General features: G+C 51.4%; 1 protein-coding gene across 1 annotated transcript in view; it reads left to right on the plus strand.

The window, feature by feature from the left end:
• GRAP2 (GRB2 related adaptor protein 2) overlaps window positions 1-14,575 on the plus strand; it is a 63,269-nt gene extending 48,694 nt beyond the window's left edge. Inside the window, exons 3-8 of the mRNA XM_004447831.4 lie at window positions 1,410-1,501; window positions 4,846-4,965; window positions 8,481-8,649; window positions 10,297-10,509; window positions 11,650-11,772; window positions 12,365-14,575. Coding sequence (XP_004447888.1) covers window positions 1,410-1,501; window positions 4,846-4,965; window positions 8,481-8,649; window positions 10,297-10,509; window positions 11,650-11,772; window positions 12,365-12,544 — 897 coding nt within the window. The 3' untranslated portion in view covers window positions 12,545-14,575. The remainder of the gene's footprint in view (window positions 1-1,409; window positions 1,502-4,845; window positions 4,966-8,480; window positions 8,650-10,296; window positions 10,510-11,649; window positions 11,773-12,364) is intronic.
• The last annotated feature ends 9,308 nt before the right edge of the window (window positions 14,576-23,883 follow it).

The following is a 23,883-nucleotide window of genomic DNA, read 5'->3' on the forward strand; positions in this document are numbered from 1 at the left end:
TCCTCTGAAATATGTCCTTGCATCTTAGCCCAGTCTCCCAACACCTCTTGCCTGGATGACTGTACTCGTCTTCTGACCATTTCTCCCCCCATCTTTGCTCCAACAGTCCCTCTTCATGCTCTGATACAGAGCCCTTTCTGAAATCTAATCCTTACTTTGTTATTTCCTGCTTAAATTTCAAGATAAAATCCAACTTTTCAACATGGGCCACAAGGCACTGGACCTCTTGCTTCCCCTTTCTCCACTCCTGGATTCACAGTTTAAACAGCAGCCAGACTGAAGCGGTTAGTTCCCCCAACGTGCCATAGCCTAGATAGCTCTTTTGCTACCTAACGTCACCTGGGTACCTCCTGCCATGGCCTGGGCAACTCAACCCAAATGGTCTCTCCTCCAGGTGAGCTTTCCTAGCCAACTCCCCTTTTTCATAGAACCTCTATCAGTTTAGACATTTTCAGCTGCAACAAGGAGAAACTGAAAATGGCTTAAATAATGAGGACGATTTCTTCTTTCTCACACAGAAGGCAGAACTAGGATGACTCCCAAGGCGGTTAGCTCAGTGGCTTAATGGCATCATTGAGGTTCTTTCCATCTCTTTGCTCTGCCATCTTCCTCTCGAATCATTGTTCAAGTCTATAGCATGTCCTTTAGAAACATTCATGAGGGGGGTGGCAAACATGTCTTTCAATGGTGAATCTCATTTTTTGAAATAACCAGAAGTCAAGAGGGCCAAGTCTGGTGCGTAAGATAAGTAATCAAGGTAGATGATAACCTTGGGTCACGGTCAAGGTGGGGCCATAAATAACAAGATGGAATCCCTTGTTTTGCTTGTGATCTGATTCTAAAACCAAGTTTGGAAAAGGCATCCTGAAGTACCTTGAGTTATGGACAGACTGCGTGTGAAACAGGGAGAGTGTGAACACTATTGTTTTCAAAGCTGGTCCCCACTAGGATATTTAAGCCTTACGCTGCTTGTTTTAAAAATCAAAATAAATTAACTTTTGGAAAGGTTTCCTGGTTACCTGGCAGGTAATACAAGACCATGGAGAAAGCATCCTTGCTTTCCCCCGTCTGCCCGGATCAAGAGCCTTAAGGTGCTGAGGGAGGGGCCTAATGAATTTCCAAACTAGCAAGAAAGAGAGGCTCAGGGAAGTCTGGGAGTCTGGGAGCCAAGCCACGATGGAGTGACATGAGTGGATGGCACAAGTGGACAGAAATAGCTTGGGGTCAAGAGAAGTGCAGCCCCGAAGGAAAACCTGCTGCTCCCCCACTGGGTCTGGGGTAAATCCTGTTTATAGTTCCTTTGGCTCATGTTCCTCTTAGTCCAAAAGGGCATTCTCTGCCCTACAGCTCTTTTCTTTTGCTTTGTGCTGTCCTCCCTGCAGTGTCTTAGTCCTTTTTCTTCCACATAGATCTTAAGTAACCAAGAGGAGTGGTTCAAGGCGGAGCTTGGGAGCCAAGAAGGATACGTGCCCAAGAATTTTATAGATATCCAGTTTCCTGAGTAAGTATTTCCAGCCTGCTGAGATGGGCCTACCCACACACACTCCCCTTGCTTTTTTGATAGTTGCTAAAATTATCTATGCATGCCCAAGAGACTGTGGAAAACGGTTGCCTCTGGTGAGGGAACCACGCAGCTGAGGGCCCGGAGTGGGAGGGAGATTTACATTTCGCTGTGTTCCCGTTCTCTTCTGAATTTCATACCCTGTGTGTGAATTTCCTATTTTAAAGTTTTTATAAAATAAGTTTATAAACTGGAATCATCTGTAATGATGGCAATCACAGCATGAAGTTTCCAAGATTTCCAATGGGGGCACTGCTGGCCACCCCACTCTCTGCTGCTAGGGGGTGCTGCTACTTGAAGGCATCTCTGTTACCTCTCAGCTCCACTTTCCATCCTAACAGGAGTCCCAGATGGTTGAGCATGTGCGAGTCCTCTGCCTCTGGCCTAACTGTGCTCACACAGTGGGAGAAGTCAGTGAGAGAAGGGGAAACTCCCTTCATAAAGAGGAAGTGAAAAAATAAGATTGGGTCTTGTTTGCCTCAGGAATTGACCACAAGGTTTGACAGAAATCTGATCTTATCTTCAAGCCAATGTCTGGCTCAAAGAGCAAAGGTTTGTTGGAAAACCATAGTGGTACTGGTGACTCCATTAGGCGCAGCCATTCCCTTTTTTGTGCTGTGGGATGATCTTAAGGCCCCCTGGCAATCCTGTGGCTCTGCTTTGTCTTGCCTTCTCCTTGTTCCTCAAACCTTGCGGGCAGCGGCGGGCCTCCGGGAGGGTCGGCGGTTGGCCGGGCGGGCTCTCCGACGGAGGCTGCCTCGCGGTAGAAGGAGAGGAGGGGGTTCGGCACGAAGCCGTTGGGCCCTCGCTCTCTCCGCTCAGGCACGGGGGACGCGCGGTGCAAGCAAAAACACCACGGAGACAAGGTCTAGGCGCAAGTCTGCTTTATTGTTGAAGGGGACATGGTTTTATAGGTTCTAGGGATACGTAAAGGGACTTGATTGGTGCCGGCGGGTGCTGTTGCTTGCGTAGACGGTTACTGGACAGTAGGCGGTTACTGGACAGTAAGCTGGCTAAGAGGTTAGGAGCAAGGGAGGGGAAGGGGAAAGTGTGTGCTGTCTAGATGACGGCTAGGCGGAAGACGGAGAAGGGGAGAAGGAGGGGCAGCGCCGGCTGCCAATACTGGGTGGGAAGGAGACTGGGGACAAAACCTCAGGCCCATTCCCCTTGCTTCCCCATTCCCTGGACAATGGAAGCTGCCTGAAGAGAACCTCCCTAGCCCCCCACCACATCCACCCCCCTCGGGCATCCTGCCTGTCCCGCTGCTGTTTGGAATAAGCTGGCTGTGCTTCGTGGAGCAGAAATTCTCCCCTCACTCCCACGTCGACTTTCTTTCCCTCTCAGTTGGATCATTCCCAATAGCAAGCAAACTTGCTGCACTTTCCCTCATCTTATTTAAAAAAACAAAAAAACAAAACTCGCAATCCCACATCCCCTTCTGGCTACCACTCCATTTCTTCAGAAGAATTGTTTTTGTTGCTGTCTCCAACTCGCCTCCTCCCAGTCTTCCCTGAGCCCCCACATCTCCACCAAACTCCTCATTGCCAAGGTGTAGTGAGCTTCAGGTCCCAGTGATCAGTCCTCGGCCATCTCCTCGGCATGATTTGCCTGGGGGCATCACTTCCTCCCCCTGAAACTCTTTCTTCACTTGGCTTCTGGACAGCCTCTCTCCTCATTCCTCTCCCACCTCCCCGGCTGCTCATCTCCCGGATCTTCCTTCTCAGTGAGGCCTTCCCGGTCCCTGTGTGCTCCCCATTCCTGGCCCTCTTTGTTTTCATTCTCTCCATAGCACTTATTGTCATCTGACATGCTATGTATTAATTATTTTGTTGTTTATCATCTGCCCTTCCCTCACCCCTGCTGGACTGTAAGTTCCATGAGGGCAGGGATTCTCATCTGTTTGGCTCTGCTGTGTCCCCACTGCCCAGAAGAGGGCCCAGCAACAGTAGATGTTCCATAAATAGCCGTTAAATGAATCGATTTGGAACAATAGATAATATTGAAACCTTGGCCACTCACATCTAATATGTAAACTGTGGGCATTTTTGCAATCTTAAAAGAAATCACTTATCAAATTCCAGTTGGAGGACAAGTGTGTATTTTCTGAACAATCCCCCTAGCTGCCTGCTGCACTTTTCAAAACATGTCCTTTGAGTTGTGGCTGCCGGAGAATGTGTCCTGTCCCTTTCCTATCGCCCTCACGCCTCCTACACAAGGCCAAGATGGGGTGGCTGCTTCCCCGCCACCCCCAAACCCTCTGCTTCCAGCCCCTCAGAGCACAACCAACCTCCCCCGCAGCCCCAGGTCTGGAATAAATCCCTCCCTCTTGTCACCCAGTGTCAAGTTCAGGTCCCTAAACTGTAGAAGGTACCGGGTATTGCCTCCAGAGGGATCCAAGGCTCTGTCCTGTTGGGCCTCCACGTGAAAGGGGCAGCAATTCCAGCAGCCACCTTGAAGCAATGTGACACATCCCACCTTCGGCCGCTGAGCGATGGCACACGCTCGTTTTGCTTTTCTAGGTTGAGAGAGGTTTCTGGCCTCCTGACCCGAGCCAGTGGCAGCTCTTGGCCTTGCCGGGTGTAAGCACTTCACCTTTTCACGCACGCCACGAGTGTGCAGCAGCACTCCAGAGGCCGCCCCATGCCCGCCCGCTCTCGTCAAAGAGCTGTTTCCCCTCAGTTTCTCCTTTTGCACAGTAAAGACTATTTTCCAGCTTGGATTTTTGGGGAGGGCTGAGTAGCTGGCTGTGTAGATACTCCAAGCTCATTTCCATGTGGGGGAGGGGGAGGGGACGGGACCCCTGGGGTGCCTGGCAGCCTCTGCTGGGTACAGCAAGCAAAGCCCCTCAGGCAGGGCAGGACTCTGGCCTGTCACTCTTCTTCATTCCCCAGGAGGGAGTCTCCAGGACTCCCTCCAGGTGCCTGGGCCGTCCCTGCAGGTCTTTCCTCCACGCAGCCTTCTGCACAGCTGCCGGCAGGCGGCCGCTTCCCGGCATGAGTCATGCCCTCACTGCCCCATTTTGTGCTGTGGCACATTTTCATGATCCGAGTTTTCCAAGCTGGAGAGAGCCTTCTCTTGGGGGGAAGGAACAAAAAGGGCAAATCACGGAGACCGCTCGCTTGCCTTTCCTGAAAACTGCCTGGACGATGTGCGTGCTTTAGAAGCACCCAGCCCCTCTTTCGCCTCTTTTCTCCTCTGAACTGAGTCTCCGGGCTCTCTCCCTCTGGGTCGTCTCACCTCCACGTCCCCTTCTTGTCACTCTCTTGTTTTATCCCACCCCATAGATGGTTCCACGAAGGCCTCTCGCGGCACCAAGCGGAGAACTTACTCATGGGCAAAGAGGTCGGCTGCTTCATCATCAGAGCCAGCCAGAGCTCCCCCGGGGACTTCTCCATCTCCGTCAGGTACTCCGTCCCCACAGCACACTGACCCTTCTCAGCCGGTGACTGCCCAGACTCCTGAAGCCGTGAGGCACCGAGTGGTGGGAAGCACAGGTGGCCAAGGGGACCAGGCGTCTTCGCCACTGGGGTGCTGTGCGTTTCCCTCCCATGACACTGTTTCCTAACTCCTCAGGACTCTGGTGTGTGTGAACAACTATTTGTTCACTCGTCTGCCTCCTCCTCTAGCTTGGGTGCTTCTGCAAGGACAGGATTTTTACCCGCTTCATCATTGTACCTCTAACAGTGTCCTGCATATGGTAGATACTCAATGAGCATTTGTGGGGAAAAGGAGGCGAGGGAGGAAGAAAGTACTCCCCACTGTCCAAAGGCCTCCTGGGATTTAAATCCTAGTCTTTTCTCTTACTCCCGATGTACACGGGAAGAAGGATCAGAGAAAAATAGAAATCCCAAGTCATTGCTGTCAGGTGCATTGTAGTTGTAGGTAGCTGTACGAAAATAAGGGCTCAAGAGGGACCTCAACCCAGTGTGATGCAGCAAAGCTGAGAAAAGGACAGCAGAGTCAAAGAGGGCTGGGGGGCGGGGCTGAGACAGCAAAACCCCGCTAATGTGCTGCCCCAGGGAGGAAATGACTCAGTCCAGGCATAAGCATGAGTCAGCCCCAAACTCAGGAGCCCCAAGTCTGAACACACTCTGCCTGTGGTCAGTGGGTTGGAGATTGCAAGTCACGTATCGGACTTGGCGACCGTGTTTGAAAGTACAGGAAATAATGCTGACAACAGTACGGGAGAAGGCATGACAACCTGTACAGTAAAACTGTACTGTCAAGGTAATTGATAGGAAACCCTAGTCTAATTTATTAGGTATTTTGAAAGGCATGCAGCTTTTTTGGTTTAAGTACACGAGTCTCAGGTACTCAGGTAATAAACGGCGGCCACTTTACTATTTAGAAAGAATGAGTATTTTAAAGAACAGTTTAGGAATGACTTACAAATAATGGGTCAACCATTGGTATGCAAGTGTCCCTCTAAAGTGATTGTAAAGAGTTTAGTCTTTTTAGTATTGCTCTTGCAATTTTGCTTAAACTCTTGATTTTCCTTAACCAAAGCTACTGTTTTCACAGCTTGGGCAATGGTAGGCTTTTATCTCAGGTTGATATTGGTGGATCATAAATTCTAAACTGGTCAGGTCTTAACTAATGAAATCCTGCTCTGTTACTAAATCTTACAAATCAAAACTTATTTCTTAAATGCACAGATTATAGACAGGCCAAGTAAATTGTTAGGTTGAAGGGCATCTCTTTAAGCCTCTGGTTTGCATGAAGATGATGCTTGCTTTTTCAGCTAAGAATTCTGGCTTCTGTTTTCTTGATAAATGTGAATTCTACAAAATAGTTAGCCTTGACTTCTGTCAAAGTCTTCCCTGATATTGAGGCAATGCAGCTTCTTGTTATAGCAATTTTTACTGTAATCATTATTACATTTTCTTCAGACATTTAGGATAATGTATTCCAAAGCCAAATCCTTTTCATTTATTCATACATCTGCTTTCTATCGTGTGCACAGATAATTAAGAGCTAATTGCAATTCTATCACTTAGCATTTGTTAAGTACCTGAAACAACAGACTTGAGAGTCTGGAGCCCTGAGTTCCACCCTTTTCTACTCCTCTCGGGACTTCAGAAAATGGTCAGGGAACCTCTCTCTCCATAGCCCCTCACCACCAACTGCAAAACCCTGACATCCATCCTTGCAGTTTACAAGAGTAAAAGGTTTAGTGTTTTGCCCTGAGTTCTCTGCCTACAAGGCAGTAGATGAATACTTACAATATCACAAGGATATTTTCCTCCTCCGCACCCAGATGTGAGGAGAAATGACTATGAGCCGAGCCATGTGGCCTTGGAGTGAAGAAAGCCAGGATCAAGGGGGAGACGATGCAGTGAACACAGTGTGCTGCTTCTTGTACAGCTGTAGGCTTCACCCGGCCGTGAGCAGAGCCTGGCCCTTAGGTATGGGCCTGCAGGCGAGAATCTGGTCCCCTTCTGAACACAGAACACTACATGTGGGGGGCAGGTGTAGCTCAGTGGTTGAGCACCTGCTCCTCATGTACAAGGTCCCCGGTTCAATCCCAGTACCTCCTAAAAAAAAAAAAAAAAACAGGGGATGAATTATGTAAGAACAACTACATCCATCCCTGAGAAACCTCCACTGACTTTCAGGGGTATCTTTACTCTCCAAGACCCTTTATATTCTTGGCTTTCCTAACAGGGTCAGGTAGTTGATATCATTAGTACCAGTTCCTTTTTCGATATGAACTAAATGTACATCCATTGGAAAAACTAAAACAGGGGTTCTTTGCCTTTTTTGTTCCAAGACCCCTTTGCCAGTCAGGTGAAAACCACAGACCCCTTACTAAATCCACACTATACTGCATTTTATTTAATAAATGTATCACATGCGCACCAACACATCCCCACGAGAATGGTTTTTTGAATTTCAATTCATGCCCACGGACCCCTTGTGAAGAACTCCTGAAAAAAAATGTCTTGGCGATAGAGTAAGACTGGAATTAATAGGAAAGGTCCAGTCCCCCCTTTCCAGATGGATAAAACCCAATTTCTCTAACCCTGATACAAAGTTCCTCATCACATATGAGTCCATGCTGGCATCAAAAGGTGCTGATGTAAGAGAAGTCAGCAGGTTTAAATGGTGTAGCAGACCGTGCTCACCAGACGGAATCGGAAACCCGAGGCTCTCATCTCACGAGACCTTGACGAAGGCCCTCCACGTCTCTGAGCCTGGGGGTCCCATCCGTAAAATAGAGAAGGTGGTTCAACAGTCTCCGACGGCCTTTCCAATTATAAAACATCACAATTCTATATGGCATTTCCCCCCGAAAAGCCAAAAAGCTCAAAACGCCTTTGTAACTTTATTTACGAAAAACATAAACCGAGCCCATTAAGTAGAGAAAAAGTGTGACTAATTTCTTGGAGGAGAAGGTAGTTTCTTGCTGGCCAGTGCTAGATTACGGGCTTAAAAGAGATACTTCAAAGTATTTCTGATAGCAGACAGGTAACAGGAGCTTGGAAAACCCCTCCCATCTGAGTCTTGATAGACTCATTAACATACTACAGGATGCACCTGTGCCGGTGTTGCCATGTTTCAAATAAAACTTTAGAGAAAGATCCTTGACGTCATAGTCCTTCAGGCACTGGAACTTTTTTTTTTCCCTGTAAAGGGTTGGCTCTAGTGTCCTAGACAGATTCCTGCTCATAGAATGGCCCGCTGCTGATGTAAACCCCTCGCCCCCGCGGCGTTAAGCTGTGTCGGGAGCAGTCCTTCCCGCAAACCTCCTGTTAAAACGTGCCTGGTGCAGCCCACCTGCCCCGGGACAGAGCCAGAGTTATCTGCGTTCCCTGCCCAAACAGAACTCAGGCAGCCCCGGAAGCAGGCAGCCCAGAGGCGGGATCCTTATCACTGTGTGACGTATAAAAACATAATTTGGATTTGCCTTGATCTCCAGGCATGAGGATGATGTTCAGCACTTCAAGGTCATGCGCGACAACAAGGGCAATTACTTTCTGTGGACAGAGAAGTTTCCATCGCTAAATAAGCTGGTGGACTATTACAAGACAAATTCCATCTCCAAACAGAAGCAGATCTTCCTAAGGGATCGAACCCGAGAGGAGCAGGTATGCTTTCCAATGCTGCCCTGTCAATTCAGGCAGCCCAAGAAAATGCCTTTGATGGGCAGGTCCTCTGAGTTATAACGAAAGGCAGAAAAACTCTGAAGTTGGAGAGAACTCAGTTTAAATCCAGTCCTAGCTTCTTCACACTTCCTAGCTATGTGACTTTGGGAAGTTCTCTTCTCAGTTTCCTCGTCCATAAAATGGAGATATAGTGGCATCTACCTCATATGGTGGTTGTAATGGTTAGAAAAGATATGTATCCTCCTCCCCTACAGCGTTCTAATCACACTCTAAGCACTCATTAAGGTAGCTCTTATACTGTTTTGTTATTTAAGCTTGCAGCATGGGCTCAGGAGTTGCCTGCAGATAGGGATATCAGAGGGCAGCCTAGAGTTCAGGACTGAAATAGCAGGGAGGGCCGAAAATTGGGCCTGGAATTCTTACTTTGTGGACCTGTTTGGAATATAAAGTATTGCTTAGTAGAAAATGTGTACTTTTTACCTCAGACTTTAAGTCCTGATTTCATCTCTATCTAACCACTTTCTGAATATCGATTTTCTCATCCATAATGGAGATAATAATATACCCTCCAATGGGCTATTGTGAGAATTAAATGAGATGGTACAATTATAGCACTTGCCACAGTGTCTGATTCATAGCCTCCCATAAGTAAGTTCACATACACACGCTTTGTAAAATATTTTCCCAAGGAAATATGTTGTAAGAGAGGGGTATTAGTGGAAGAAGCCCTGACTGGAATAGTTGAAATCACAGGGGCAGGTTATTTGAAAGACGTTGAGACTTCTGAAGCAATATGTGCTTTGGGGAAGTAAAGCAAGCCCTCCCTTTCAGGTAATGGATTGATTTTCAGCCAAGTTAGAGTCAAAGGAGAAAAGGGTGTTCCCATCAAATGCACACAAAAGTCCAAAAGGAAAACAAAGGTTAACCAAGACTGCGCAAATGTCTTTTAACCAGGAAACGGACAGAGGTATTAACTTACTAGGATGTGCATTCAGATGTGAGAAAGGCAAAATGAAACTGTAATAAACTGGATTAAATGAGCTAACATTTGTAAAGCAATAATTCGAAGAGTGCCTGGCACATGCGAAGAAGCCCCAGGCCCCAGGTAAAAGACCCACGAGGCTCTTCAGCATGAAGCAGAAAGGCCTTGCTGCTTCCCGCCTTGCCCAGAGGCAGGCCTGGTTTCCAGGGTGCTGCGGGAATGTTGCTGTTTGGGTCTCTCTCCCCAGGCTATAAATGACAGTTCAAAACCATGCACAGTCAATAGCAGGGTTTACCTGAGGGTAGACTGTCCAGCAGTGTGGCGACGTGCAATGAGGAGGAGTGGCCCTGTATCAGTAAAATGGAATGGTTAAGCTTGGCTGCACAGGGAAAACAAGCCTATTAGGGAAGGACGCAACTGGATACCATCTGGAAAGTGTTAGTCTGGGGACCAGGGACCCCACTCCTAAGACTGGGAGGATCTGAGAATGCAGGGGCCACTTTTGAAAAGGTGAGGGCCTAAGCGGTCAAGCTGCCGGCCCACCCCACCCATTTGCTGAGCCAAGTCTGTGAACAGCTGCCCAGAAGGGTGGGGTAGGAGAGTCAGGGGCTGGCGTGTCCCAGCATCATCTTTATTCTCTCTCCCAGGGTCGCAGGGGCAACAGCCTGGACCGGAGACCCCAGGGAGGCCCACAACTCAGTGGGGCTGTGGGAGAAGAGATCCGGCCTTCGATGAACCGGAAGCTGTCTGATCACCCACCTCCCCTTCACCCGCAGAACCAGCAGCCGCCGACCCTGCACTATGCCTCGGCGCCCCAGCCTCCGCAGCAGCGCTATCTACAACATCCCCATTTTCATCAGGTAGCTCCAGGTGTTTGAAAACTCCCAACACTGACAACAACCACAGCAAAAAATTGCCTGGGGTCTGCTGTGGCCCCGGGTCTGTCTGCCAGCAAAGGAGCATCCCATGCCCGGCCAGTGCCATCAGGTGTGGTCACTTACAGAGTTCATAAAGAAGATCCCAGACCCCCTGCAAATGGCAGTAATACGGAAACTGCTCTTGGGGACAAAGGTCTCTGTGAATTAAATGGCTCCCTGCCTAAAGATACTCTGGCACATTCTCTCTCTCTCTGAACGAAGGACACAGGAACAACTGCTTCATTTTCCTATTAGCCCAATTCCAAATCTCTTCAGCCCCTTAGCCCATCTGGCTGTGGTGAGCCACAGGAAAGAAGGATTACCGCCCACAATGGAGCCTGACTTATTTGTCCCCCGCCTTGTTGCAGATGGGATTTTAGGCGGCTTATGGAGCTGCACAACACAGCCAGATAACATCATTTGTAAATTTCTTAGCAAGGCCCACAAAGTCCTTTGTGAGCTGCCCATCTCTGATTCCCCAGCCTTGTCCCCTGCTGCTCCCCGCCTCCCCCGTGCCCCACACAAACACACATTCCAGCAACGCTGCATCACCTTTGGTGCCTGAACGCTCCGTTGCGTTTTCTCTCATGCCTTCCTGGCTTTGTATATGCCATTCCCTCTGCCGGAAATGCGCTTCCCTGGCTGGTTCTACTCTGTTAAACTGGAGCACAAGATGCCTCCTCTATGAGCCTTCCCTGATTGCTTAGACTTAGGAACTCCTCTGTCTACTCGCTAGAACTCTTACCACATAAACTCATATGACCCGCCCCCCACCCCAAACTGAGGCTCCATGACTGCAGAAGCTGTCTCTCTCTCTCTCTCTACATCGCTAGTGCCTAATCCAGGATTAGACACATGGTAGGTGCCTGAGAAATATTTCGTGATTGAAGAAATGAAACCTGCCATCATCTCTGCCTTCCAAATCTAAGGCTCCTTTGTCCTCCCCCACTCTCTCTCCATCACCCAGGGTTTATTGTCACCATCCGCAAGAATTCTGGGAATCCTGGCTGGGCCCATGGCTTCCAAGCAAGGAAGGTGAGAGGTGGCAAGGCGGTGACGGGTCCTCTGTTGCACTGTTTCTAGGAGCGTCGTGGAGGCAGCCTCGACATAAACGACGGCCTCTGTGGCATGGGCATGAGCAGCGAAATGAATGCGGCCCTCATGCATCGGAGACACACAGACCCCGTTCAGCTCCAAGCAGCGGGGGTATGTGGGCTTGCCCTCTCTGGGCTCCCTGGGAAGAGGCCTTGGGGATTAAGCTCCATGAAGGAGGCCAGAGGGGGTATGAGAGGAATGGCTGACCCTCCAGGAAAGCACGATAGAGGTAACGGGCATCCCATGCGTGACAGCGGGGCATGGCTCTGGGCTGTTCTCAGCTGGGTCTGGCCCTGTACTCTTATCTCATGGGTCTAGTCCTGGCAGTGGCAGATGCTGTGGTTATCACTGCAATCCACCTTGGCTGTTATGGCTGTTCTCTGGGGCACCTTGCTACTCTAGTCTACTCTGCTTGTCATTTGACAAAAATAAACAGATCACCCATTGAGGCAGGATTCTCTTGGGGCCTTAGAGAATGACATCTGTCAGTAAAAGTCCCTGAGTCTCAAGAATGAGTCTGGTGAGTTCTGAGGACTTCGCTCAGGGCTCAGCATCCCGGGTCTGCTCTAAGTTGGAGACGGGTTTGCAGTGTCTCTGGAGTGCCGTTTGTCAGCCTCCAGGGAGGGTGCTTGTGGAGGACCTCACCGGGTACCCCTGTGGTCAGCCCCGGACTCAGGGGAACCTCTGTATTTTCCTCCTGCAGCGCGTGCGATGGGCCCGAGCACTGTACGACTTCGAGGCGCTCGAAGACGACGAGCTGGGATTCCACAGTGGAGAAGTGATTGAAGTCCTGGATAGCTCCAACCCGTACTGGTGGACTGGCTATCGGCACAGCAAACTGGGCCTCTTCCCTGCCAACTATGTGGCACCCATGAGCCGATGAACCCTTCCCAAGAAGTCAGATGCTTTGTATCTGAAGCTGCCAGCAGAAGAGGGGGCAAGGAAAAGACCCGGCCCCTCTCTCTTTCTATTTGCCTGTATATATACACACAACACTTTATCATAGTAATTTATTGGCAATTCGGTTGATTGGTTGAGATGAAAAGAGCTCAGGTGGAGAATTACATTCATACTTCTTGGTCTGCCACCCTCCATGGGTGTGCAGAAGGCAGCTGGGGGGCTGTATTTGGGAAGGGTGGGGGCAGGGCAATGACACTGAAATTCTTCTGTCCTTGGGCTCTCACTGCTTTCCCCTTGTCTGGGGAGTTTCCACTGAGAGGCGCTAAGCAGAGATCCACACCCTGGTGTTGAGTCAGAGCAAGGTGGAGTTGGGCTTGGTTGGGGCATGTCCTCGCTTAGCTGCAAGCCCTGTTCACCTTGAGGGTTTGCAGTGGAGCTTCCCTCCTTCTCTCTAAGGGGCGGGCCCTGCTGGATTAAGAATCACAGCGCAGCCGATCCACTGCCACCGACAGCGAGCAAGTCAGAGCTTGGGGGCGGGAAGGGGTGTGAAGGCAAGCCGGGAGAAGCAGGTGACCTGAGGCCCGCTGCAGCCTCTGCCCGGACAAGACTCTTTTCTGGCCTCCTAGGCAATGCTTAGCCGAGACTTTCGTCTCCCTCAAATGAATGTTTTTGGGAAATCCTCACTTCTTCCTTGTGGCAGACGTAGGAGAGTTTCTCCAACACAGAGAAGCTGAGACATGGTGGGGTCCAAGCGCTGGAATTTTTCACAAGTCCTCCAGGGGCTTACTTGGAGGTAACCTCCGTCTCCCTGACGAGGAAGAAAGCAGCATCCTGGGTTCTTCGAAGTGCTCGAAGAAGCCCTGGCCTCTGGTTACAAGGGTGTCTCTTCAGGCTCTGGCATTTGCCCTCTTGATTTTCTGTGTTTTGAAGATACCTTGCCCAGGGACGCAGAGAGAAGCCCACTTGACAAGAGCGTGTACTAGTGATTGATTGATTGACTGCGACCGGGTCAGGATACGGCTTTGTTCCATCTGGCTTTTGGCACACTGCAGCCATCCCTCCCCAAGAGCTGAACCCCACTGCCTGTCTGTATGTGTCACCCCAAACTGGAATTGTGTTTCCCTTGCCCTGGGTGTGAGGCTCTGGAGAAGGAAGCTCAGTGTCTCATGAGGCCTTGGACAAACACGTCTGTCCTGAGGGCACTTAGAAGGGTGTGTGTGTGCATGCAGGCCCTGAGCCGTAGAAGTGCTGGCGAGGGGGCCTGGGAGGATGGGGGGCTGTTCCTTCGTTTCTCTTCCCCCACCTTCCTGCTCTAAGGAGGGATGGGGCAGCCATCACTGAAGGGGAGAGGAGAAGAAGAGAGTTCTGACTAAGAAGTACCTGTCAGCGTAACATAAGCTGCATCCCTTATGACTCCAACTCTGATTCTCTGAACCCCACGTTCCCTTTCGAGAAAAAGGAGAAAAGAATGGACTCCGTGGTGGGTATTGGGAAGGAAGAGGCAGGGGGGAGCAGTGAGTGAGGAGCGCCTCACAGGCCCTGGAAATGAAAGCACGGGAAGGAAAAGGTAGCCCAGACATTTCAAAAGATCAGGGAGCAGTGTGAAAGGCACAAAGGAAGGCAAGGGAGCAGAGGTTAAGTGGGACAAGTGAGGAAGACACTGGACTGAGTCAGTGGGCAGACAAAAGGTCATCAGAGCGGAGCAGTGAGCATGGGGAGAGGCAGCAGAGAGCAGGAGCGGCAGGGACACAGGCAAGAGGAGAAGCACGAGGCAAAGGAGACCACGTAAGCTATTTTGGTGCTAGGTAATGTGAAAATGTTACAGTAAATAAGAGCCCAAAGTAAAAGAGTTTTATTTTACAATATTACAAACCATATGCTTTACACAGCCCACAAACTTCATCCATTCATTGTCTGATCCTGTGGGAGCAGCAGCCCCGGTTAGGAAGGAGGTAAATGGTTCCTGTATAAACACTTCTCAAGAAAGCAGTAATAAAACGAGTGCCCTTGTTTAGCTGGGCTGTCTCTTGTGTCTCTGTCACATCCCACTCTCAGGGGGGCAGGGGCCAGGCAGTGAGATCAGGGGGTGGCAGGGACCCCTGGCCTGGAGCGGCTGAGCCTGAGGTAAGAGCAGGGCCCTCAGAACCCCTGGAACTGAGTGTTCTATGAACAGCCATTTATTGAGGTACCAAACCAGCTTGCCCTGCCTCTCAGTGTAGCTGCCGTCCAGGAGGAAGCCCCCAAGCCAGCCACCCATTCCCGTGGAGAACAAGAGCTCGTAGGGACCCAGTTAGGAGGACGAGAACCAAACTGTCCACACTTGGCCTCCATGCTGCCCGGAGAGCGGGCACCGCGCAGGGGGGTTGCTCCACCCACCCCCACCCCCACCACTACCACCAGCTTTCCACCTGACAGCATGTTGGCACCAGCGACATGTCCACTCAGTGCCTCTCACCAGTCACACAGCCAGCTAACAACACACTGAGTTCAGCTGAAATGCTCTGTGACGTCAGAGAAATGCCGGTTCCCGTTGCACCATTTGGGTTTCCCTAAGGCTTGCTGAAGCCCACTGCATTTCAGATATCTGGTACCTGCTGCTGCCACTTTTAGATCACTTAGGGTGATCTAAGGCAGCATTCTCAAATTTTGATGTGCCTCTGAAACACCTGGGAAGCGCGTTAGAATGCAGATTCTGAATCAGTCTCACATTTCTAACGAGCTCCCAGGTGATGGTGCTGGTCCACAGACCACACTTTGAGTAGCAAAGAACTTGGCAATGAGCTAAACATCTACAAAAATCGAACTGTATTTCTTTTCTGCTATTTGCTGCTAATGAAAAAGTCACTTAGGCTGTAGGATGGGCATTCAAAACTGTCATTATGACATCATTCATGTTTGGAGGCCCAGGGGACATTTTCGTATCTTCATCTCCATCAGGAATCAAATAACTTTAGAGAGAGAGGCATTCTGATGAAATACACACAGAAGCTTCCTAACAGCAATTACTTTAAGCATGTGCAGAGGTTACAAAAGAAGTTGAGAAAGCTTTCTCAGGTCATCTTTAAACATAAAACTGACTCGCATCAGGTGCAACCCTGGACACACACATCAGTAGATCTTGGCCAAGCCAAAGAAGTCATCTCACCTTCCTGTTGCACTTAAGTTTAAATCCAAAATCCTGTTGTGGCCCTGGAAGATCTGGCCCCTGCCATCCTCTCCCACCTCCTCTTGTGCCTCCCTCTCCCTTGCTTTCAGGCCCCTGCCCCACTCACCTGCTTTCAACCTCCAGATGACCAAGGATTTGTCCCGCTGTCCTTCACACTTGCCGGGAAGGCACATGCCCTGCTCTCCACCTGGCTAACTCCTATTCATCTCCAGGTTCAAATGTCACTTTTTCAAAGAAGCCTTCCTGCCCCCTCATAAAATAATTCTCCCTGCCAGATCCTCTCGTGGTTTCCTGTGCATCTCCTGAGTAGCACATACAAAGATGATGACACCAGACTGATTTGTGTGGCCTTTAGTCTACAAGCTCCAAAGTGGGCAGGGATCTGGTTTGTATGCCCAGCCTCTAGCACTGGGTATGGCCCACAGATAATCAATATTCGTTTAACAGATGAACGCATGAAACCTGCCACAACTCATCTGTTCATTCATTCTGTAATTCAAATTTCCCAGGCCTTACAGATCTGTAGGTGCAAACACAGTCATATGAACCCAAGTTCCAGCAACTTTAGTCACCTGCCCTCAAAATCTCCTCCAGTGTCATCTGAGGGCCCATGGGAGGGGGCTGGCATAGCTCCTGCACTCGGGCACTGGTTTGCTTCTGTCTTCTGTTGGCTCTGCACATCCTTGGCTGCCAACACCTTCCCTGATGCTGTGAATCCACTTTGTGTCACATTTCTCTGCTGTCAGTGGCCCGATCCTTCAAGAAACCAAATCTGCCCTGCAGTCTAGGTGGCAATGGGGGTGGGGTGGAGAATGGCTGGCGCCCAACTCTGAGCAGTCCTGGTCCCTTGGCCTCAGGGTCCATGAACACAGTTTGTTCCCCTGCTCACACCACCCCTCTCTCTCTGAGACAATGCAGGGGGTGCCAACCTTGCCCTCCAGTTCTTGTCTCTCTTTTCTCCCCCTCCTTGTTGTCCCTTTATCCTTCTCTACTTGTGCAATAAATACACGAAGAGCCCAGAGGGTGTGCCCCTGGCAGTATAGCCTGGGCTCAGCTCAAACACCTGGCAATAATTCATTCATTTGATCAGTAAATGCATTCAGGGCACCTCCCAGGGGCCAAGCACACTCGGTCCCTGTACTTTGCATCTCTCAACTCTGTCCTGTCTCTGCATCAGTGCCACGGCTGCTGCCTTACTTCAAACTTCTCCCACTTCTCCCCTGGGCCACTGCAGTAGTCTCCGACCTGGTCTCCCTGCCTCCTGGTTGCTCCCACTAATCCAGCCTCCATCAGCTGCCAGACAGATCTGATTAAAATGCAAAGCTGATGCCATCCAGCTCCAATTTAAAGTCCTTCAGGGGCTCCCCGTGGCTCGAGTCTAAACTCCTTAGCTTAGCACTAACGACAGTTTGTGATCTCCCTATTGCCTGCTTGTCAGCTGCACCTCTCATCTCCCTGCTCCCACACACCCTTTTATTCAGCCACACTGAACTGTTTGTTGTCCCCAGAATGAGCCATGCTGTCTTAGTCTGCAGGGCCTTCTGCATTTGGTCCTCCAGTCTGGGATGACCTTCTCTGTCCAGCACCGTCCATGGAGAAACATTCTCTATCTGTGCTGGCCAACACAGGAGCCGCTGGCCACATGTGGCTCTCAAGACCTTGAAATGTGGCTAGAGCAATTGAGACGTTGAATTTTAAATTTTATTTCATTTAACTTAATTTAAATTTAAACAGCCATTTACTCTGAGTGTCCCTGGTGTCACTTCTCAGTGGCTGTTGCAGTTCCAGGCATCGCATGCAGACACGACAATGTCCACTGAAGAGGGCCATTCCCCCCCACTTTTAATTAGCAGTAAAACCTTTCCCAGAAGGCCCTCGGCAGTCACGCTCTCAGTCCCCTTGGCAATGACTGGGTCACCTGCCATTCCTAAACCAGTCTTTTTGGCAATGACGGGGTCGCCACCGTGAGAAGCTCAGACAGCTCAGGAGTCACCTTCTGGGGCTAGAGACCGGCTTGCCCGCCTGCCCGGGTCCCTGCGGGAGGCAGAACCTGGGAACCCAGGCAGGGCTGTGCCCACAAGGGAGAAGCGGGTGGGGTGGGGGATGGGTGTCAAGACCCAGTCCTCAGGGAATACTGGAGGAAGAGTCCCATATTTTATGACCAGGTCATTCCATAAATGCTTCTTGGGAGGATTAAGGAACGAGAAGGCAGAGAGAGGGAGCACTGCTCCCCCAACTTTCCCCGCTCTGGCTGAAATGCCTACCTGGACACACACACACACACACACACACACACACACACACACACACGCTTTCTTCACCTTTCTCTCCGGATTCCCGCATAAAGGCTAAGCCAGCAAGTCTGAGCAGGTGCGGTGCTGTTCAGAGGAACCCAACCCAGCCCATGTGGAGGAAGGCCCTGCGGCTGCTGCTGGGCCCGAGGCCTCCACCAGGCGGTTCTGTGCCATGTTTCCAGCAACTCGCTGATCCTGGCATGAGCCTCCCCCCAACAGGGCTTCCAGGGCTAGCTCTCTTCGGGGTCGTTTGTGGCCACATTCTGACGTGGCTCTGAATTCCCCAGGGCAGGCTGTGTCTGCCGAGCGTGGTGTCTCACTTCCCCTGCTCTGACCTGGTTATGGGGAGTTGCTAGGTAACCGCGACGCAGCCTCTGCTTCCCACGCTGGAGGAGGCTCAGTTACCATGGCAAGTCCAGACGAGGCAGTGAGGCAGCGGGTGCAGGGGGGAGGGAGCGTGGCCTGCGAGCCAGGAGCCTGGGCCCTGGTCCTCACTCTCTCCGAGCCACTGGACCTTAGGAAGTCTCTTGGCCCCCCTGGGCCCTCAGTCTCCTCATCGGGAAAATGAAGGAGGGGCTGGGCCTCTCCTTGCTTTAAACCTCTGATGCATGCAGATGGCATAAACTAAATAAAGACTGATTCTCAGACCCCACCACCTCCCCAGGTGAGGAGTGACTCAAGCTGGGTATGGAAAAGAAATGGATTGAGTTATTAGTCTTTAAAAACATTCGAGAATTGAGCAAGCCTGTGTTACGTTAGGACAATAAAAGTTGCGGAGATTCTCCCTTCCCTTGGCAGAAATTTAGCTTGTGAAATCGATATTCACGAGCCCCTGGGGGTTCCCTAGGTCCTCCTCCAACAGACTTTGAAAGGAGTAAACTGCAGTGTGGGCCCCTAAACGCACCTGGCTGGCTAAAGCGTGAGCACATGTACAGCGGCCCACCTGCTTCTGGGCTCTGTTGGCCCTTCAGCCCGGCTGGGGCCACGTCCAAGGTTGCTGGAGCCAACCCTGACTCCCACAGGGTGGGCCTCTGGGTGAGCTGGCCCTTGGTTCTGAGATCTGGCCCGCATCTCCTTTCCCAGCTCCTGCAGTGAGAGCTCAGTCCAGGCCCAGCTGCTGGGACCTCTGACCACCCAGCTTCCTCTCCCCACCTGCTCTTGCCAACCCCCTTCCCAGAATCCAGCGTCCTGCTGCCCAAGTTTCCTAACACAGACTGCCAGCTGCCCCGCTGGCTCTCCAGATACTAAAGGCAGCTGGACGCCCCCCCACCCTTGACCTTCATTCCTCAGCTCTCCTGGGACCTCGTGCCAGAGCCCCGGATGCTGCTGGCTGCATCCGGACGCCCATTGTCACAGGTGGCTCCTGTGGCCCCAGAAAGGCCGGACCCCATCCCACCCCCAGGAGCTGGGCCGTCCTCCCCCTTCCTCCTCAGACCCTGCCTCCAGGGTCCAGGGCGCAGCCTTGGCCAGTTCGGAGCCCTCCTCACCGCCATCCACACACGGCAGGCCGAGGCAGGCCCCGGAGCGCCCGGGGATGCTGGGTCGTATCAGGGAACGCTCCCCACCGCTGCTCCACAGCCGAGGTGCCCCTGCTTGGAGGCACTTAGGGAGCGAGGCCACTGGGGGCTTGGGGTGAGGGGTCCAGTGGTATCCCTTTCTCAACTGCCACCTGTGATCTGGGCAGTTTAGAGCTAGAATGTCCCCGGCCAGTAGAGAAAGCCCCATCCTAGAGTCGTACATCCCCAGTTCCCTCCCCCCTCGCTTCCCTTCTCACTATTCCCTGCTCTTTCCTCCGGGCAGTGTAGAAAAGTGAAAGGGCACAGGCTTTGAGCCAGACACACGTGGACCCCAGTCCCAGCTCTGCCACGTACTCTGTGTGTGAGCTTGGACATGTGCCTCGTCCCCTCTGAGCTACTCTAGAGAACAGGGACCACAGCCGGATCACAAGAAGCAGATTTTACAGAAACTACTTGGGAAGGGCCAAGCCAGGGGTGGGTACGTGATGAAACGTCCATCTTCCTTCTTTCTTTGTCCCGGGCCAAGCAACGGCAGAGATGACCACCATCCCAAGCCAGACCGAGGAGGAACCCAAGTCTACCCCGAGGCCCCTGATCTCTTTCGACCTCTCTGCCCTCCACGGCCAGGTCCTCCACCGCCACACCCACTCCAGTCCACCTTCCCTCTTGGCAGAAGCGGCCTCCGCCCCACCCCAGCGACGTGTAGCCGCAAAGGCCTCCTCTCTGGGTGAAACTCGCCTGTCCTGTATTCAGTGCGCCTGCGGGTGAGCTTCTCTACCTCTCCACACACTGATAATCTGCTGATGGATTAACCCGGCCTGCGCCTTTGGGAGACTCGGCTCCCTCTGCCCTGCAGGCCTGCTCCCTGGCGATGGCTCCCCTTTAACAAAGGGATAAAGTGCTGCTGGTGTCGCCCAACAACCCGGGGGTTCTCGAAGGGAGAGCGCCAGGCCAGGCAGGGGTCCACAGCATCCCAGGGGCCACCCCCGTTCCCCCCCCCACTTCCTCTGGGGGGTCTTCCTGCCTCCAGGCTCTCCACTACTTTGCATGACCCCACCCCCATCAGGTTCTCCCTGCTAGGAAGGCATCCCCCTGCCACCCCTGCTCGGCGCTCAGAATGCCTCCCAGGGTCGGGGCGTGGGGTGGAGGCAGGAACCCGCGCTCCTCTAACTCCTGGGCCTCGCTCTGCATTTTGCGGCTTTGGTGATTTTGCTCATGCAGGCCCCTCCCCCTTTCTACTTACGTATGTCGGAATCCTGGCCACCTTGCAAGGCAGGGACAGTGCCACCTATGTCGCAAAGTCGTCTGTGATACTGCCCTTGGCCTGGAGCAGCCCCTCCCTCTGCTGACCCTCCTCTGGCCTTGCACTAGGGGTGCCTGTGCACTCAGGGCCTCTCAGCCCCCAAGGACAGGGATGAGCAGACACAGTAATACACCGTTCCAGCCAGGTCCCTTAGCTGGGGGGGTCCAAGCAGCTCTAAAGGTAGTCTAAATGCGTTTTATTTTATTTAAGCTTTTTTTTTTATTTCTCTCCTCTTCCCCACCCCCTTCCCCCCGCCATTGTCTGCTCTCTGTGTCCATTTGCTGTGTGTCCTTCTCTGTCTGCTTGTATTCTTGTCAGCAGCACCTTGAATCTGTGTTTCTTTTTGTTGCGTCATCTTGTTGTGTCAGCTCTCCGTGTGTGCAACGCCATTCCTGGGCAGGCTGCACTTTCTTTCGCGCTGGGCAGCTCTCCCTACGGGGCGCACTCCTTGTGCATGTGGCTCCCCTACGCGGGGGACACCCTGCATGGCAGGGCACTCCTTGCGCGCATCAGCACTGCGCATGTACCAGCTGCACACAGGTCAAGGAGGCCCGGGGTTTGAACCCTGGACCTCCCATGTGGTAGGCAGACGCTCTATCCATCGAGCCAAATCCGCTTCCCTAAATGCATTTTAGACACATCTCAGTTCCAGCAGTGCCAGAACCTGTGTGCTTCATCCCACAAGAACGGATATGTGTGTTAATATGTACGTGTGTGTGTTTCAGGAATGCAGGAAAGGGACTGGCCAGAAATGCAGGTTGCATTATGGAAGTTCTTGAATCACGGAATTCTAGGCTGAGCTTGAATGTAACTGAATTTTAACTTTTTCTTTAATTAAGTTAAATTTAAATTGCCACAGTGGCTAGTAGCAAATGTCTTGGACAGTGCCACTCTAATGTTAACCCACCTGGTCCTTGGGTCCCATGGATTTGGTGGCAGGTAGGCCTGGCTTTGAATTCTTAGCTGTGTGACACTGGTCAGGTTGCTAAACCTCTCTGAGACTCAGCTTTTTCAAATAGCACATGAGGGGTTGAATTAAATGTGAGGATGAAATGACTAATGTATGGAAAGCCCCTAGCAGGCTGCCTGGTGCCTAGGGAGTGCTCAGAAAACACTTGTTGAACCTGAATTCTCTACAAATTAAATAGTTGTTTATGGATGATAATCCCTAACTTACACTGTTAACCTCAAGTCAATATTTGTAAAGCCTCAGAATGTATTCACCTGGACTGAAATAATGTAGAATTCCTACCTCCACCCTGGCTTCAAGAGAGAGCTAGACAGTTGGGGAGACAGAAGAGCTTTGGAAACCCCTTTGATTTCCCATTGCTTTTGAGTAGGATGAGGGAGGTCCATGTTTTTTTCTTAAATCCCCTACAACACCGTTCTCCATATATGTTGCTAACAGAATGCTTATTTTCACTGAGAATAATTCTCAAAATTCAATCCAAAAAAAGTCAGGCAGAGCAGTGATGTGGAGATTTTTAAGTTAAAAAGTCATTCAGTCCAATAAATATTTACTGGGGAACAGATGTAGCTCGAGTGGTTGAGCACCTGCTTCCCACATATGAGGTCCTGGGTTCGATTCCTGGTTCCTAAATACAAAACAAAACAAACGAAAAAACCAACTCTCATTGGGGAGTGGATGTAGCTCAGTGGTTGAACACCTGCTTCCCATGTACAAGGTCCTGGGTTCAATCCCCAGTACCTCCTTTAAAAAAAAATTATTGCACCCTTTCTGGGCTAGAAACTATGGGTGGGAGGCGGCAAACAACCTGTAGTCACTGACCCTGGGAAACGTAATCAAATGGTGGGGGCAACGTGTGTGCTAATGGCTGTGCTACCCTCTGACTCTGGGGGTGAAGCCCCTTGGGAAGGGACAGTTCTGGTCTGGTCAGGCCTGGTGGCGGTGATGAGTCAAAACGAGTCTGTGTTTTCCACCCGGGCAACCAGGAGGATGCTGGTGTCATTTCAGAGGAATAGTAGGCGTGGGGGACAGAGGAGAAGGGGGTGGAGGGTTCTGCTTGGGGCATGTTACATTGGAGGTGCCTGTGGGACATCTAAGCAGAGGTGACCAGCCGGCAGCCTGGGAAACTGGTATGTGGCTGAGAAGAGAGTTCTGGCACTGAGATAGAAGCGAGAGTCACGGGGCAACTGGGAGCAAGATTGCCAACTGAGCCTGTGAGATGTGAAAGAGGTCAAGGATGAGCCCTGAGGAGCAGTCGCCCTTTCTTTTTTTTTTTCCTCCCCTTCCCCCCGCCCCAGTTGTCTGCTCTCTGTGTCCACTCGCTGTGTGTTCTTCTGTGACCGCTTCTATCCTTATCAGCGGCACCAGGAATCTGTGTTTCTTTTTATTGCATCATCTTGTTGTGTCAGCGTTCTGTACGGGGCACACACCCTATGCGGGGGACACCCCTGCGTGGCAGGGCACTCCTTGCGCGCATCAGCACTGTGCATGGGCCAGCTCCACACGGGTCAAGGAGGCCCGGGGTCTGAACCTTGGACTTCCCATGTGGTAGGCTCACGCCCTTTCCTTTGGGCCAAGTCCGATTCCCAACAGTCACTCTTAAGGTATGGGTGAAGGAAACTAAGGAGTGGCAGGGAGGTGAAGGAAAACCAGGAAAAGCAGGCGCAGTTGCAAAGTGGTTAGGGGAGAGTGAGCCTAGAAGCTTCCAGGGCTGTAGATACAATAAAGTTCCCAGTTTCTCTTACACAATAAGTGCTCGGGAAAAAGTTATTGAATGAGTAGATGACAGCCTCGGGTACGTTACAAACTGGCAGGTGAACCCTGGCCTGGGTGGTCGCAGGTGAAGTTGCTCGGTTTGTTGGGAGCTGGGGTCTACTCCCTCCCTGCCGCCCCCATGCGGCTGTAACCACCGGCCCTCAGTCTCTCCCCTCTCCTGGAAAAAGCAGCTAGCCAGGGGTCTACAGAAGCGGCAGCTCCCTCAAAGCCGTGTAGCAGGCGCTCATGGCACAAACTGCTACAGAGGGAAGAAGTCACCCCGGGAACCTTATCTAAGAATATATCATGAGGTGGGCTAT

Source organism: Dasypus novemcinctus, chromosome 12, assembly GCF_030445035.2.
Source record: "Dasypus novemcinctus isolate mDasNov1 chromosome 12, mDasNov1.1.hap2, whole genome shotgun sequence".
In the NCBI taxonomy this organism is placed as follows: domain Eukaryota; kingdom Metazoa; phylum Chordata; class Mammalia; order Cingulata; family Dasypodidae; genus Dasypus; species Dasypus novemcinctus.